At 55.8% G+C, this 16,502-nt stretch overlaps 1 protein-coding gene and 1 long non-coding RNA gene across 2 annotated transcripts; both read right to left on the bottom strand.

Moving 5' to 3' along the window:
• Positions 1-3,946: 3,946 nt before the first annotated feature.
• Positions 3,947-7,269, bottom strand: LOC135278864 (uncharacterized). Its single transcript, XR_010346251.1, has 4 exons — positions 7,002-7,269; positions 6,803-6,900; positions 4,365-4,424; positions 3,947-4,151 (listed from the first exon to the last, which is right to left on the bottom strand). It is a non-coding gene; the product is annotated as an uncharacterized LOC135278864 (long non-coding RNA).
• A 6,609-nt stretch (positions 7,270-13,878) lies between these two features.
• On the bottom strand, positions 13,879-16,188 carry FAM43A (family with sequence similarity 43 member A). Its single transcript, XM_064385714.1, has one exon. The coding sequence runs from the start codon at positions 15,912-15,914 to the stop codon at positions 14,826-14,828; it is 1,089 nt and encodes a 362-aa protein (XP_064241784.1). The 5' UTR covers positions 15,915-16,188; the 3' UTR covers positions 13,879-14,825.
• Between the last annotated feature and the right edge of the window lie 314 nt (positions 16,189-16,502).

The following is a 16,502-nucleotide window of genomic DNA, read 5'->3' as shown; positions in this document are numbered from 1 at the left end:
GGTGGCACGGAGCCCTGCTGTGCTCAGCAGGAGCTATTCCTCCTTGCCCTTTGATGTGTTGCATCCCTGCTTGGGACCGCTGATGGGGACAAGCCCTGGCCCATGATCAAAGCCTCCCCGCCAAGCTCTGCTGCTGCAGCCTGGCCCAGTCCCTGGGATTTCCAGGTGGGAAATCCCTCGTTGTTGCTCCGGGTGGTGGCACAAAGCATGGTAGTGTGGATGCTGGGAGCTTCCTGCACACTGCTGGGACCAGAGCCAGCATGGCACAGCACCCAGCTGTGATAACAGGGCACAAAACAGGGTTACTCATAAAAAATCACAAGTCAGTGCAGCCAACTCCAGCCATTGGAAAAATTCCAAATATGTCAGTATGTTGCATAGGCATTCCTGGTGAACCAGCCAGGCACGGCGTGTGCTGCTTGCCCAGGCTGTGCCAGAGGCTTCTGCCAGGGCATCTGCAGCCCACAACCTTCTCTGTGAAAGCCAAGCTGAACAATGACCCTGCTAAATCCACTTCCACCACTGCACTGAGAGACAGCCGGGAGTGACCTGCTCTAGAAGACATATTAAGGGGAAAAAGAACTCCTTCACCTGCCCTTGGTGCTGGGCTGGCAGAGGCCAAAGCTGGCCCTGGGTAGTGGGTTCTGGGGCTTTCCAAGCAGCAAGCACTGAGGGCAGTGGTCCCTGGAGAGGGGGCTGCATCTCCCTCCAGCCCTGGATCTTGAAGGGTGCCCAGGAGCACCCTGGGTCCCCAAGAGCTGTAGGAAGCAGCACATGGCAGCTCCATGCTGCTGGCAGGGCTGGTGAGACCCATGGGTTTTCCCACATCCCACTCAGTATCTCATGTTTTTCCAATGGGAGAAGCCACCTGCCTAATTAAACAGCAGTAACAAGCTTGGCATCGCCACTCATGCCTGAGCACACTGCAAATTCCAATGACACTTGCAAGAGGAAATGTGCTGCCTTCTGGGTCTCTCTGCTAATATTTAGAAGGCTGACTGCTGTGTCCTGAGCCCAGTTGGTGCAAGGTATAATTAGAAAAGCTGCTTGAATAGTGTTGTTATAAACATGAAGTTAAAATAATGGTGTGGAAGGAAAAGCCAGGGCCGTATGTTTCTGGGGTGTGTGTGCTACACTAGGCACTGTGCCCAGTGTGCTGCACTGATACATTATAGGCAGCCTCTGCTGAGGGAAATTAGCATCTTCGTGCTGTACACCAGGTACACCATGTTCTTCAGATGCAAGGGGAGAGTCATATTTAACACCACCCAATAGAACATTTTCCAATTTTTATTTATCAACAGGCATCTGTGTGTATTCCTCGAGAATGAAATATTTATCTGTAGACACATGCACGCAGAATGTGAGAGTGCCAATGTATTATTTATCACTGCTTCCCTCCCAGAGCTCATAAATAACTTATGGAAGCTGGCTGCCCAGCAGACCCTCTGGACAGCTACCTAGAACATCTCCAGCTGCCACACATGGCAGCCCCAGGCAGAGCATCCCCTGCCTCCAGGCCCTGCCAAGGAGAGGGCTGGCAGAGGGTGCCAATGCAGGGTGGCACTGGCCTCACTGTCAGATGCCTCCCCACACACCCCTGCACGTCCTGGCTGGTGCAGGTCATGCTTCCCTGACCCACAGACAGGGTGATGGAATCCAGGAGCCAAAGGGAACGTGAATGAGTGGCAGGGTCCCTGGAGGGAGCACAGAGGGATGTGGCTGCAGGCTCTTGGCTTAGCCACCTGGAAGGGAAACTGAGTCCAGCAGTGAGCCAAATGTGCCATGCTGGACTCTGGAAATGTTGTCATCTTACTGCAGGTGTCAGATGATGAGAGCTGCTGTGTAACTAACACACCCCCAGGCCCCACAGTAAGGGATACATCCCCTGTAGGGAGGATATGAGAGCTGTGACTGAGCAAAATGCCCTGTCCTTGAGGGAGGGGTTGGATTCAGGCCACTCAATGAACTCCTGGAATGGGAGCTGAGGCTGGGAGCCCTGTCATGGGGCTGGAGTCCGGGTCAGAAGCCAGGCTGCTCACACACAGCCTTTGTCTGCCCAGCCCCTGGGAGCAGTGCAGTGGGCCTTGTGGGCAGCAAACCAGGGAGGGGGAAGGCTTGGGGCTCTGAAGATCTCTGGGTGCAAATCGGGACCCCATGGGACACCATTTGAAAGGTACCATGGGTGAACAAGAGCAGATGGGCATCAGACACAATTTATGGCTTTGCATATATAACTCTCATTTCAATCATGTAAAAAGAAAAAAATTACCCTTCTGCTGGCTCCAGTAACACCTTTCTTCAGAGCTTAAGATGGACACAGATAAAACATACCAGAGAACTTTTTGCTTCCCCTGTAGAGTGACTGCAGAGAAATCAGTGCTGCTGCAGGAGCCCAGGGCCATGAGCTGGAGCAGATTACAGAGATCAGGCTGTCCCTGCTGCACTGCAGGGGCAGGTCAGGCTCTGGTGAGGAAAGAAGGGGAGAGGATCCCCTCAGCCAGGCCAGGCAGGAGCTAAGCAGCTCATGCATCTTGCAGGCAGTGCCAATACAGTGCACAGCTCTTACTCCCTGGAACAGCATGAGTCAGAGCAGGGGAACAATTACACAGAACCTAAAAAAATATAAAGCACAGTATTAATAACTAAGAATTACACTAAATTACTTCATAAGTGAATTACCCTCCCTACATTACCTGCTGAGAGGAGGAGCATCCCTGCCTTCTCTGCAGAGAAAGAGGATGGATGGATGGATGGATGGATGGATGGATGGATGGATGGATGGATGGATGGATGGATGGATAGGAGAATGGCTTTCTGAACTTTGACCTCCAGCACTGCAGGTCTCTGTGCTGTGCAGAATTGCTGGTGAGTGCTGCTCACATGGGCAAGGGCTCACTTTGTTCAGAGGCCACTGGGGAAATGAAGTGCAGCAGCTGTTCAGCTTTGCACAGAGATCCTGCACAGCAGCCAAGAGCGTGGGTCTGGCTGCATGGCAGGAAGAACTGGGCAGATTGCAGTTACCTTTGCTGTCCCATATCCTCCTGGCTGAGGCCAGGGCTTCTCCAGGAGCCACCTCCCACTGGATGAAGGAGGATCTGGGATGACCTGGGAGGCAGCACCCTACAGCCAGCTCAGAGTGGCAGCAGCCCCAGGGTATGTAGAGGGCTGGAGTGGCCTCAGGTCTCTTTGCCACAGCATCCCTGGCCCCAGAGAGTCCAGTGGGAGTGTGCAGCCCATGGCTGAGCAGGACATGGTGATACCAGGGAGTCTCCAGCTGGCACTGCTGAGCACTGGCCTTTTCCCAGCTGGAGGAGGTGACAGAGCTCATTCTCTTCCCAGGGTCACATCTCCAAAAAGAAAGGGAAATACTATCCTAGCAGCTCTGTATGCTGGATTTGCTCAGGCAGGCAGAGCCCCAGGGGAGGGTAATGTGCCTGCAATGTTTGCAGAACCAAAGACGTTTTAACTCCATCCCAGCAGAGCAAAACTCAGTGCTCATCAGACAAGGGTGCTGCAGGTCCTCAAGGAAGGGCCTGGTGCTGATGAGCCAAGGAAAGGCGTGACCAGGCAGGAGGCAGCTGCTGGGATGCTGCAGAGAGTCAGCAAGATTCATCAGTCTCTTGAGAGCATCATCCAGCACTGAGCTATTTCTAGGCCAGGGCTGTTACGGGAGGCACTACGGGGCTGTCAGGTACAGCGTGTCTCTCAGCTGGAGGTGTGCTCCTCGCCTTGGGAACAGCCATCCTTTGGGGGGCTCGCTGGCTTTTGGCTTCACTCCACTTGAAAGCCCAGCTCCCTGAGTGCATTTTAACGAGGTTCACACATTCCAGGTTTCTAGGCCAAGGAGGGCTTTCATTCTGTGCTGCTCTCAGCAGCTCTGCTGGAGGCAGCCCGCCGTTCAGTAAGGTGAGAGGCTGAAAGTGGTTCAATTTTGCAACAATAGTTGAGAACAAAGCACAGATTGTACCATTTATAACTGGGACAAAACAGACATAGAAGATTTTTGTGGGATTATTTTTTTTGTTTTCCTCCTAGCGCCGGTAGACTTCTGTGAGTTGAATTAAATGTAAGGTGTCAGCGGCCTTTGTCTCATGCTGGAGCATTTCCATTTGCATCTGAATGACAAAGCCAGGATGAGGCAGCAGCACCTGGGGAGGGAAAGAAATCAGAAGAGAGGAAGGAGAGGGCCCTCAGATTGGCCTTACTCTCCTGGCCTGGGCTATTTCTGGTATCTGCTGCTGGTTCCTCTCAGCACTATTTTTGTCTTCTATTTTTTTGTCCTGCACCTAGCACGTCCAGCTCATGTCTGGGCCTGGGGTACATAGGGATGACAGTAGGACAAGTAATTAATCCTAACTGACCTCTCCTAGTGACTTTTCTTCTCCTTCCATCTTGGGTTGACTTGCAGAGCATCTCTTCACCTTGAAAAAGAGTATTTTTATGTTACAGGGCCAAAAGTCATCATCACTATAATGGTTCTTAAAACAACCCAGCAAAATGAGCTCATAAAAGCTCCTCTTGCTTAATGCATCAGTGGGCCTTAGCTCACTTTACTCTGGGAACATAGGCAAGCCCTGAGGCTGAGCCAGGTCCTCTCTGAGCCGGCCCCCAGACAGGAGAGGAGAGGAGAACTCACCCATGCCCAGGTAGGGCACCTGAACAGGAAACCAAACACAGTCACTGCCCCTCAGTCAGCCACTGCCACATTCCCGATGGATACCACACAGTCCATAGCAGGCTTGGAATCATTTCCCTCCTCAAAGTGTGGATTTTAAATCACCCCACAACCTCCTCCTGAAAACCTGCCGAGCTGAAGCCACTGCAGGTCATGTTGCACAATTTGCTGTTGCAAGACAAAGAAAACAAGTTCTTCTTTTTCACAATTACCAAACTACTTCATCGAGCAATTTCTTGCCTCTGTGCTTTGGTTTCAGTTAACAGCATTCCTCAGGGAGGGAAGGTCTAACTGCACCTCTGAGTGCCTTACTGATGGTTCTGCCATTAAAGACAATTGTGTAAAGTTGCTGAAGTACTGTGACTGAAGAGTCGAACATCTTCAGTGCAGCAGCGACTGTGCCTTGCTCTAGAGCTGGACCAGGTCACGGCTCACAGGGATTGCAGGCAGGTGCTGTCTGGAGGGGCTGCCTCTTTCCCCGGGACAAACCAGTGTGGCTCTCGCCAGGGGCTTTGTCCCCACATGTGATAACCCCGGTGCTGATAAAACAGCTCCTGCTGGGGTCCCAGCACAGCCCCAGGTACTTAGCACTTGCCTGGGAGAGAGAATGTCACCTCGGCCTTGGGAAGAGGGCAGGGAGTGCTGTCCCCACAGCACACAGGCATGACAGAGGAACCTCAAGCCCCCATATGAAGCACCTTACTGTGGCAGCTGCTCAGGACTGTAGTGTCCCCATCACCCCATGCATGGCACAGAGGGAGCAGCAGGGCTCCCCACAGCAGCAGGCACCAGTGCCAGTGGCACAACTCAGCTGCACCCAGCCAGGGACACTGGTTTCCTTCCCATCACACCATGGCAGGCCCTGGCACTGGGGCTGTCCTGGCTGGCAGGTGCTCCCAGGGCTGCACTGTGCCAGGGACAGGCCAGCCCTCCACCAGCAGCAGCTTTTAGGACCGAGCTGTGATGGGTTGTGGAGTCTGTGTCTCTCCTGCTGCCTTTGCCATGCTTCAGGGCTGCCCTGCTGGTGCTTTCCTAGGGAGGGGGACAGCACCAGGACCAGACACAGGGACTGAAGGCCAGGACCTCCCATAGCAGCTCTTTTACAGTGCAAGGGCAGCAGCCCCCATTTCATGAGGGCAAGACCCTGGCTCTTGGCTCACTGCAGCTCAGCTGCCTGCCCTGTGAAGCCCCCGTGGCCCCAAGGAACCCATGGGGGTGCCCAGGCTCCTGTCTGGCCACAGCTCCAACCCCTTCAAACTTCCTGCATTTGTTTCACTCGAGCTATTTGGGGGAAGTAGGGTGTTGTTATGTCTTCAGCTCAGCATCTATTTAGAGAAGGATAATACCATTGTGGGGGAGGACAATGAGAATATGAAATGCCTAAAATTCTCTGTCTCTCACTATTTTGACTAATTATTTCTTCCTCTTTTTCCTCCAAATGGGGAGGAAAAATTTTCTTCCTTGGAAAATGACAGTGAGATTTAATGCCCTGGTTGAGTGGGATAAAGCATGAACCAAGCCCACCAAGATGAGCTCAGACTGATGTCAGCTATGGCCCTAGAGCAGGAGCTATGCTCTGCACAGGGCCAGAGCAAGGGAAGGTCAGGGCACAAAAGAGAAGGGATGGCCCACGCAGGAGATGACTGCCCCAGGAGACCTCAGTGCAGAGGATAGCAGCCAGCCCCTTCTGTCACTTTCCCAGGGCTATGTTTAGCTCCTGGTTTGCTTGGGGAACCCAGATGAGCACCTGGAACATCTTAATGTCATTGTCCCACCAGAGCTGGCTTTAGTAGACTTTTTTTCCTTTGCAGGATATAACTAATTGGTCCTGACATGAGGGAGAGTCATGTTGGGTCCTGAAATAGCCTCCTGCAGAGCTTTACTTTCAGAGGTGCCATGGGGCAGCATGAGTGCAAGTGTACATGAAACTGCTTTCACAGGGAGGCTGCATGGCCTGAGTGCACCTTCCATTATTTCTGCTTCCCCAGTCCTGGAAGCTCAGATTGGGGAGCAGAAATAATGAAAATCAATGTCCTGGCTGATGAGCCTCACCTCTAGGTTAGCCTAGAGGTGCAATAAGGACTCTGGGTCTTACTATTGCTGCACACCAGGCCCTTGCAATACCCTTTGCCTGTAGTGGTCCTTGCTCCTCTGTCGCTCTGGTGGCAGCCTGGAGGGTCTGATTTCGTTGGTGTTTCTCCCTTTGGCAGCAGCAGTGAGAGCTGTGAAGAGGCAGGGGTTCAGCTTACTTCAAAGCAGCAGTAACCAAAAGGTCTTAATGGGATTGCCCTGGGAGTCCAAACAGAGAGAAGGCAGATCTTACAGTGACTACCAGCTCCAGCAGACCCTGGTGGACCTGAGGTCTCCTGCACAGCTGTACCATGCTGTATGCTCTGCTGGAAATTTGCTGAGCCAGTGCTGCAGCTAGAGGGTTCTAGCCACAAAGTCAGGCATGGGGGATAGCTGCTGTACTGGTGTGGGGATAGCTGCAGTACTGGTGTGGGGATGGATAAGTGCTGTACTGGTGTGTAGGGTAACTGCTGTACTGGTGCATGTGGGATAACTGCTGTACTGATCTGTAGGGTAACTGCTGTATGGTGTGGGGATGGGTAACTGCTGTACTGGTGTGGGGGATTGCTGCTGTACCAGTACATGTGGGATAACTGCTGTACTGGTGTGGGGATGGATAACTGCTGTACTGCTGCATGTGGGATAGCTGCAGGGACTCCCCTCTTTGCCATGCAGAGTCTTTGCATTACAAAACACTCTCTAAAGCCTGGACATTGCTTAAGAAAGTAAAATTAGATCAGAGCAGCACTAAAGATAAGCAGCTCAGTTCCCAACCCAACTTGCCGGAGCACTGTGGCAGGACAGGACGCAGTGTCACCAAAGGATGACAAGTGTAGTGGCAGATTGCCCTGAGGGAGCCTGAACTCATACAGCTGCTCCAGTCCTGCTCTGATCAGAGCTGGATGTGTGGAGGTACTGGGGATGCCTGGGGGGACACTGGGACATGGGGTGGAGTTGCTGCTGCTGAGCCAAGGGCAGAGCAGTGCTCTGTGTATTGTGTGCTACATCTCAAAGGCAGATGCTGGGATGGGGAAGCACTTCCCATGGCCCTGGGTGCTCCTCAGGCGTCTGCACAATGGAGGCAGCACTTACTCAGCTCTGTGTGGCTGCATCCTCCCTTTGCTCATTTGCCTCCTGGCCATGGTGCCTGTTGCTGCCGGGGCCCTGGCAAGACACCTTCTGGTCAGGGTCTCCTGGGACCCCCAGAGAAGGCAGTGGGCAGGGCACAGACCCCAGGACCTGCCTCTGCTGCTGAGAAGCATCCATTTCTCACCATCCCAGGTGAGAAAAGGCAGGGGCAGGCTGCAGGGCAAACATGGTCTTGGCCATGTTCAGAAGTCATCACTAACACTCAGCTTTGATGAGCTGCTGTAAATGAACATTCCTGCCAGCAGCTGCCTAGGCCTGGCTCTCCACTTGCACTGGTCTCATCTCCTGGGCCACCACGAGCACAGATGGAGCTGTGTCTGCAGGTCATCAACCACACACTGGGCAGAGAAAGCGCGGGTCTCCCTGCTCAGAAATAAATATTTCCAGACTATTTTCCTCCACTTCCAGCAGAAGAGATGATGTTTTTACACCAAAGTGGGCTAGTTTCAGACAATCATATTGCTGATCCTGGAGCTGAAGTTAAAATCCTCGTGGCAAGCAGAGGGGAATGAGGCTTCCCTATGCCCAAAAAAAGGTGCTGGGGAATACCATATTCCTACCTGCCCTCCCTGCTGCCTGGTTCAGCGTCCCCAAGGACTTGTTTTAAGCAGCAGAATGAGAAGTTACTGGTAGGAAATGCAGGCAGCTGCATTCACACTTGACTCTATTGTTTCATAAGTATTAGCAGAGAGATTGAAAATGTAATTATGATAATTAAGCTAAATTGCAATCTTCCTACAGGAGCTACCAAATTATTTATATCAACTTTTTATCCTAATTCCCTTAACTGCTCCCTGCCCAGTGGAAGAAGAACCCTTACTGCTCTGGGCTGCCTGCACTGTGTTCCAGTGCAGGCAATCCTCAATGGCATTTGTGAAGCAGCAGCAAGTGGCAGCTCTTACTCAGCAGGAAATTGGGATGGGAAAAGAGCTTGTGAGAAACAGTGGTGCTGAGGGCAGAGCACTTTGGGGGCAAAGAGCCACAATAAGAGGGGAGAACGATAGGTAAGTGTGCAGGACTGGGAAAGGCAGTGCCCAGCTGCAGTTAGGGCTGGCTGCAAGGAGCAGAGCGATGCTGGGCAGATGCTCAGCAGGGCTGGATTCAGGCACTGCCTGTCCTGTCCCTTGGGGCTGCGGGTGTACCTCCCACTGTGATCTTTGGAGCTGAAGTGAGCACAGACCCCACTGTGGCAAGATTCAAGGGTCATGGCACAACCAGGCCAGCCTGGTGCAGAGCCTGGCTCTGCACACAGACCCAGCAGCAGCAGCTTTGGTGCTGCTGCTCTGCTTCTCCCTCCAGGAACACTGTCAGTTCTAATTAATGTCACAGTTCAGCTTGTTCATGCATCCGAGCAGACCTTGTGCAGCTCCACGGTGCTGCGGGAGGAGGGATGAATCCCATCCCAGAGCCTTTTCCTTCTGTCCCCCCTGCTTGCCTGGGCCACAGCAGCACGTGACACCGAGCATGTCACCCCTCTTTGAGGGGTGGCAGCAGGACCAGCTGTAGGAGGCAGCCTGCCCAGCTGCCCTCCACTGAGGAGCAGGAGAGTAAGGGAGGAGGCAAAGCTCTTTACTGTGTCCAGTTCTCCAGGGTCCTTCCCACAGAACAAAGAACATGTGTTTGAGCACATATGCCCCCCCGACCTTCATCAGTCCTGGGCTATCCTGTCCCAGAACTTGCCCAATTCCTACCTTCAAAGGGGCTTGATTTAAGCCCACAGATGGGAGCTGTGCTCTGGCTTACCAAGTCTGAGCGTGAAGAACATTTCCCAGCTTGGGAAAAAGCATTCTGCAGCCTTTCTCCCACCTCCACCCCTCAGCAGCAGCATGGACTGCAGTGACCAGGGTTGGATCTTGGAGGGTGCTGGGCAGCCACAGCCTGGAGCTCAGCTCCTTGCAGAGCCACCTTGTCAAGCCAAGGGCTGGATTGGGACCTTGTCCTTCATTATATAACTGTTTCTCTGAGTGTTTTCATAGCACTTAGCCCTCCCACCAGGCAGAGCCCCTACCGGCAAGGGGGAATGTCATGGTTTTTTCAATGCATGTCTTTGATTTCCTGCTGTTTCTGTTGCAGCACAGTTGTGTTCCCCCCAGTTTGTGCACCTTGCCAGGCATTAACCAAGATTCAGGCCCCAGGCAAGCAAGGCACCAGGCAGCAAACTGGAGGTGTCACCTTGTCTGGGGTGGGTGATGGAGATGTGGAGAGAAGCAGAACCTCAGAGGCCAGGTCAGCTCAGTCCCTCCATGGGGCTCTTTGAGCCCCGCGGATGAACCGACCTGGCCTGGCCTCTGGGACCCCACGCTGTCCCTGCACTGCCCTGGCTGCCTGCCCTCACATTCCTGTCCTTGCACATCATCTCCTTCCAGCTGCTGAGGAAAACAGCCCCTGCTGCTACCAGCGGCTGGGGTGAGGAGGGGGAGACGCCTTCACAGCACATGAGCTCTGCGGGAGCTGGGGCTGCTGCTGACCTTGGAAATGAAGGGTTTTTTCTTCCCAGCTCCAGGAGAAGCAGGAGGTGAGGCATAGCTGGCTGGCACTGCACCTTCCTTGCAGCACATCAGTTTTTTTCGTCATCAGTGGGACCCTGCCCACCCTCACCCAAGAAAACCAGGGGCTGTGAAGTGCTGTCACCCACAACCCCTTGGACAGGTGACAGTAGGTTGTCTGCCTTGTTCCTTCCCTGAAACTGGGGAGCTTTTCCCCACTGAATAATAGAGGGTTTGGTGTGATGACCAATAATTGGGCAATGGGACAGTTGTGATGCCTTGGGAATGACTAACAGCAGTGGGACAGGTCAGCTGCTCTTCTCCAACACACCGCCAAGGAGGAAATCCTGACGCCTTCCTGCTTCTCTGAGAGTCACAGTGTGTGTTCTCAAGGTGACTTGGAACTGTCCCAAGGTTGTATTTGATACTGAGTACTGCCTGTAGCCCCCAAAAAGAAAGAAGTTTTCACCACTGACCTGGTGCCATTCAACAAAATTTCACATCCAGGAGTCCAAAGCAGCCCCTCAGCCAACATTGTCCCCCCTGTTCAGACAAACTGGATGTGCCCCATGCAAGGCACATCTCCAAACTAAACTGCAAATAATTCTGGATCTAAACAGTACTATAGTCTGGGCTAAAAGTCATTTTATGACTTGGCTCATTCCACTTGACCACTGGCTAATTTTTCTGGTTGCACATGATATTTTTTCCTGTTGTGGATGAGGAAGACCTAAAGATGGGAGGAGGGCATGCTAAGGGCAGGAAAAACAAGAAGTTGTATATGGGATCCTGCCAACACTTCCACATTTGTGTGGCCCCTGAGCCTCATTTTCAGGAGAAAATCTGTAGTGCACCAGTAAATACACAATCAAGAAATAGTATTAGCAAAAAGGGCTCTTTCCCCCTTAATATCTTCATATTCTGGGGCCATCATTGTTGCCTGGATTAATAACATGCTCTATTTAGCCATAACACACCTGAGGAACCTCAGGCACCTGGTGCAGCACCTAAGCTGACTTGCCAAAGCATCAGCTCCATGTGTCAGGCTCAGAGCTGGATCATCGCCTTTCCTAGTGCTGTTTGTTATATGTATTTTCTGTCCAATTCATCACACACTGCCTGCTAGGTCAGAGATGTGTGAAGCTCAGTGTTCCACCTTGCTGTGCTGGACACGTCCTTGGCTGGCCCACCGAGCCTGGGCAGGGCAGTGATTTGCACCAGGGGCAGACAGCAATGCACGTAACTCTGCACACATCTGATTTCTGTTCCCACATCTGACTTCTTCCCCCACAGCTCAAACCTACTGGCAGAGCTATGAGGCTGCCTTTGCTCTCCCTTTGCCCGCCTGTCCCTGGGAAAGCAGTGGTGGGATGGGCTGCTGGCTGCTGGGGAGCAGTGTCACGGTCTGTGCTGCTCTTTGCGCAGCCCTCCCGCCTGCGCTGCGCCAGGGGCTGATTCACCATCCCCGGCTGTAAGGCTGACTGAGTGCTGATGGATGGAGCCCGATCGTGTCTCTGCTGACAGCCCCAGCAGGGGCAGTGCCTGCTCTGGGACACGCTCAGTGGGCAGCAGCCCTGGCACCCAGCAGAGACCATAGAACAATTTATCCTCTACATATGGGAGCAGGCCTTTCCCAAAGCCCTGCTGCACCTCCCCACATATCAGCCAGCAATAGGCTTTTCAGTTCCACAAGCAGCTACTTGTTTAAAAGGAAAAAACAGCAGCAGCTCACCTTTTTACTCAAATCTATTGGAGAGAAGGTCTAGCTCTCTCCTCCTCTCCTTTTTCTAGGAAGATGTTCCTTCAAATTTGCTGTGAGGAAAATAAAATTACCTTTTTCTCCTCACATGCACTTGCTCTCATTTTCAGGCCCAGGCATGCTGCTATGGGGAAGGCAGGGCAGCTAAGCACACATGAATAACCTCACACCAGCACTGCAGACGTACATATGACTTTTTTTTCTATGGTTCCAGTACCAAAATATCCCAGGCACAAAGGGATTTGGACTCTACAGCTAACGATCTATGCAGGCCTCTAAGGAAACTGCACAGTAGCCCTGCTAATGGCTTCAAGGGGAAATGCTTCAGGCCCTGGCTGCTGCTACTGCTGCTCAGGGAATTGTGCTTTTAGCTCTGGCATGCGATAAAAACCTTTTCTCACTGCTGCAGACATGATGGCTCTTCTGGAGAGAGGAAAGGCATTGACTAAGCTCAGGCCATTAACCACCTTTAAGCACACACTGAGGATATAAAGCAAACACCAACGGGTCATTCAACACCCAGGGTTAGTTAACTAATCCCCGTGACTCCCTCTCTGCCCTCTCTGCTCCCCAGGTGCCGTACTGCTCCCTGCTCCAAGCCCTGCCTGCTCCCTCTGCCCCGGAGCAGAGAGCTCTGGGCAGACCTGGGGCACTCAGCCCAGGGCGCTTCTGGCAAGTCCCATCTCGGGACAAGCACTTCGGGATAAGCTCTCCGTGGTGTTTCATTTCCTCTCCGTGCCCCTTCCCTCCCAAGACACAATGTTTCTTTAGCAAGGGATGTCTCTGCAGGGCCGGGCTGAGCGTCTCAAATCCAGCAGTGGCCACCCGCTGCATCCCGCTGCCCATCAACTAGGCAAGAAGGTGCCCACTCAGAGGGGATTCCCCCCTCTCCCCATCACCCCTTCCCATGAAAGCCACACCACTGTGCCTTCCTCCTCTGACTAATTCATACTGAGACAATGGTCTCGCTGGTGTGGTGGCAGATTTTGCAATAGGTTTTAATGAGCTATTTACAAGTTCCGAGGCGGGCTCCTTACACAAGGAGTGTGGCCTGGCCCTGGCAGCTGGTCGGGCTTTTCATTGACATTCCTGCGACTCCAGCGATTGCAGCACAGGCACAGTGGAAAACATTTAGACATCAGAAATGCCAGATTAATTATCTCTTAATTGATACCTCCACTTGGGGACAAATGAAACCGGAACATCTCTCCTGCCCTGGGAGCCTGCCACTTACAAACAGATTTACAGCTAAAAATACCGCGGCAGTCCCGTGGCTAATCAACTTCACTGCTTACCCTGGGTGAGGTTTAAAAATTGTCTCAGGCTGGCACTGTGAGCAGCGAGGGACCAGCTGCAGCACCTGGATGCAGATGGCATTAACGCTGTGCAGTATCCCCCGTGCCCAGGCGAGGGGCACCTCGCCTCGGGGCAGTCTCAGGGGCCCGCAGCCGGGTTTCTCCGGACTAGGATCCAGCCACAGCGCCTTGACAGAGGTTTCTAGCACTTTCCTGCCCATCATTAGACGCTGCTGAGAGGAAACCTCATCCCTGTGTCTTTTAACAGCCCTTAAGTGCCCAGTGCGTTTCCCTGTAGTGTAACATTTCCAGCGAGCCTGGGAATCTCGTTTTATGCTTGTAAACAGCTTTTTTGTGCAGTGCTATCTTGCACCTACAACACTTCCCAAGGGATCTCTCCCCCACCCAGCTCCTTACAGGAATCCACACACAGAGGCCAAATTGCCATAGTGACCCCATTTAAGTTACCATCATCTTTATTTTCTTCACATATGTGCAAACAGAGGAGATCGCAATGGTGGTGTTCTTAAAAATAACAAAATGTATTTGCATACATTTCCCTATGTACAGGTGAACAGCCACAAGTAGTCTTCTTTTGCACAGCAAAAGATCTAGAGCATTGAGACCGGGGACAGGACCGGGGCCCAAAAAAAAAGGTCTAACTTAAAAACAATAATAAAAAAAAAACCCAACTTCACAACAGTGCAAACCTCTTGGACACGACAGCACGATGGAGTGACTTTAATGGAGAAAACGGCGGGGGGGCCTCTCGGATATGAGATTTCTGACTGTAAACAAGGCGCAACACCTCCCTCCCGCCGCCCTCCCCGGGGAAAGCTATTCCAGGAATTTGGCAGATCTTCAAGGGCTGAGCCGGAGGTAAACAGCCCGCGGCCGCCTCCCCTCCTCGGGCCGCAGCAAGTTGGGGTCCGGCTCCGGCGGCCACCGGCACCGGCACGGGAGGGGCGGCCGCTCCCCGGGATGCTCCGCGGGACGCGGGGGCACCGCGGGGACCCGGCGGGACCGCAAATTCCCCGAGGGGCCTCGGCGGGGCCGGAGGGGTCCGGTGCGCCCCGGTGGGGCCGTGCACGCCCGGAAGGGACCGTGCATTCCAGGAGAGGCCGGAAGGAACCCGGTGCGCCCCGGCGGGGCCGCGCATTCCCGGCGGGAACCCGGTGCGCCCCTGCGGCGCCGCTCACGCCCGGAAGGGACCGTGCACTCCCGGAGGGAAGCCGGTGCGCCCCGCTGGGGCCGTGCACTCCCGGCAGGGACCGGGAACTCCCGGAGGGGTCAGAAGGAACTCGGTGCGCCCCGGCGGGGCCGTGCATTCCCGGAGGGAACCCGGTGCGCCCCGGCGGCACCGCGCACGCCCGTATGGGCTCGAGCGCTCAGCCGGTCTCGGGGTCGCCGGGGGGCGGCTGCTCGGCGTCGCTGCCGGGCGGGGCGGCCCCGTCCGTGCCGCCGCTCTCCAGGGAGGACTCGCTGCCCGTGCTTTCCCCAGAAAGCAGGCGGCGGACGCGCAGGTCGGCGCGCAGCGAGCGCAGATCGTTGCCGAGGCTGAGCTCGCCCAGGTCGCGGAGGAGCTGGCCCAGCTCTGGGCTCTCGCCGCGGCCGGTGCTGGGGCGCAGCAGCTCGCCCTCGGGCTCGCCCAGCGCTTCCAGGATGTCTTCGCAGTCGCAGTGCATGGCCCGCTCTTCCTGCTCCTCGCCCAGTAGGTCCTCCGTGATGGAGCCCAGCTTGGGCGCGCTGCGGCTCCGCTCTACCGGCGGCTTGTAGCAGCACTGCCCGTTGAGCAGCTTGCGCAGCGGCACCAGCGGGATGCTCTGCTCGCCCACCAGCTGCTGCTGCTGGTGCCGCGCGTCGTCCCGCTTCTTCAGCCGGCGGAACTCGGCCAGTGCCGTGGCCGAAGTCTGGTAGAGCAACAGGGCCATGGCCTTCGCCTTCTCGGGCTTGGAGACCAGCACGGCGTGGCAGCGCAGCATCACCGCCTTGTGCTTCAGCTCGTGGCGGTAGATCCAGGCAAAGACACGGGGCAGGCGCGGGTCGGCCACGCAGTAGGTGACCCGGTGCAGCAGGTAGAGGTGGCCGGGCCGGCGCAGCCCCTTGTCCTCGGCGTGGGCCATGCGGATGCCCTGAGCGCTGATGGTCAGCTTCATCTTGGTGCCCTGCCGGCCCGCCTCGCTCTTGCTCCAAATCTTGCAGACGGCCAGGTCGGTGCAGCCCTCACCTTTAGACTGGATGGTGGTGGCGTTGCCCAGGTAGAGCACAGTATACGTGGGGTCTTCGCTGGTAACGCGAAATTTCCGCCGCTTGGAGCGGAACATGCTGCCCACGCGGTGCAGGGCGCTCTCGGGGCAGGCGCGGGCCAGCGAGGTGAGGGCCGAGTAGTGCACGCTCACCGCGTACCCCTTGGGCTTGCTCTGCCGCCGAGCCTCGCCCGCCGCCAGCTCCACCTTGCTCCGCTTCCAGGGCAGCATGGCCCCGCGGAGCAGCGGCTAGGCGCCGCGCCGACGGCTCCGGGCGCGGGGGGGCATGCCACGGCGGCGGCGGCGGCTGGGCTGCCCGCCCGCCTCACATCCTTGCGGGCGCCGGGCCGCCGCGGCCGTAGATATAGGCGGGCGCCGCGCTCCGCGGGCGCGGAGAGGGGAGGCCCCGCGCACCGAGGGCGGAGCGCCCGCTGCCCGGGCCCGCCGAGCCGGCGGCTCGCTGCTCGCCGCCCGCCCGCCGCCGCCGCTCTGCGCCGCCCGCCGCGGAGCCCCGGCCCCGGCCCCAGCCCCGGCCCCGCCGCGCCGTGGGGCGGGCCCGGGGCGGTGCCAGCGCGGCCGGCCGGCCCCCGTCCCCTCCCCGCTCGCGGCGGAGCGCGGCCTCCAGCGGGGGACGGCCGCCGGTGCCGCCGCGGGCGCGAGGAGCGGGACCCCCGTGCGGCCCGGGACCCCCGTGCGGCACGGGGTCCAGCCCCACCCGGCTCGCCACGGCCACGTGCGGAGCCTGGGCGCCACAGCGCGCTCCTGCTGCTTCCGCCAGCACGGGCGGGGAGAATGGAGAGGGCACCGCGGGGGATCCGT

Source organism: Passer domesticus, chromosome 11 (genome assembly GCF_036417665.1).
Source record: "Passer domesticus isolate bPasDom1 chromosome 11, bPasDom1.hap1, whole genome shotgun sequence".
Classification (NCBI taxonomy): domain Eukaryota; kingdom Metazoa; phylum Chordata; class Aves; order Passeriformes; family Passeridae; genus Passer; species Passer domesticus.
This window is presented reverse-complemented; position numbering and strand designations above follow the sequence as displayed.

Coding starts and splice junctions, on each gene's coding strand:
- FAM43A (XM_064385714.1), bottom strand. CDS start 15,914: ATGCTGCCCTGGAAGCGGAGCAAGGTGGAGCTGGCGGCGGGCGAGGCT.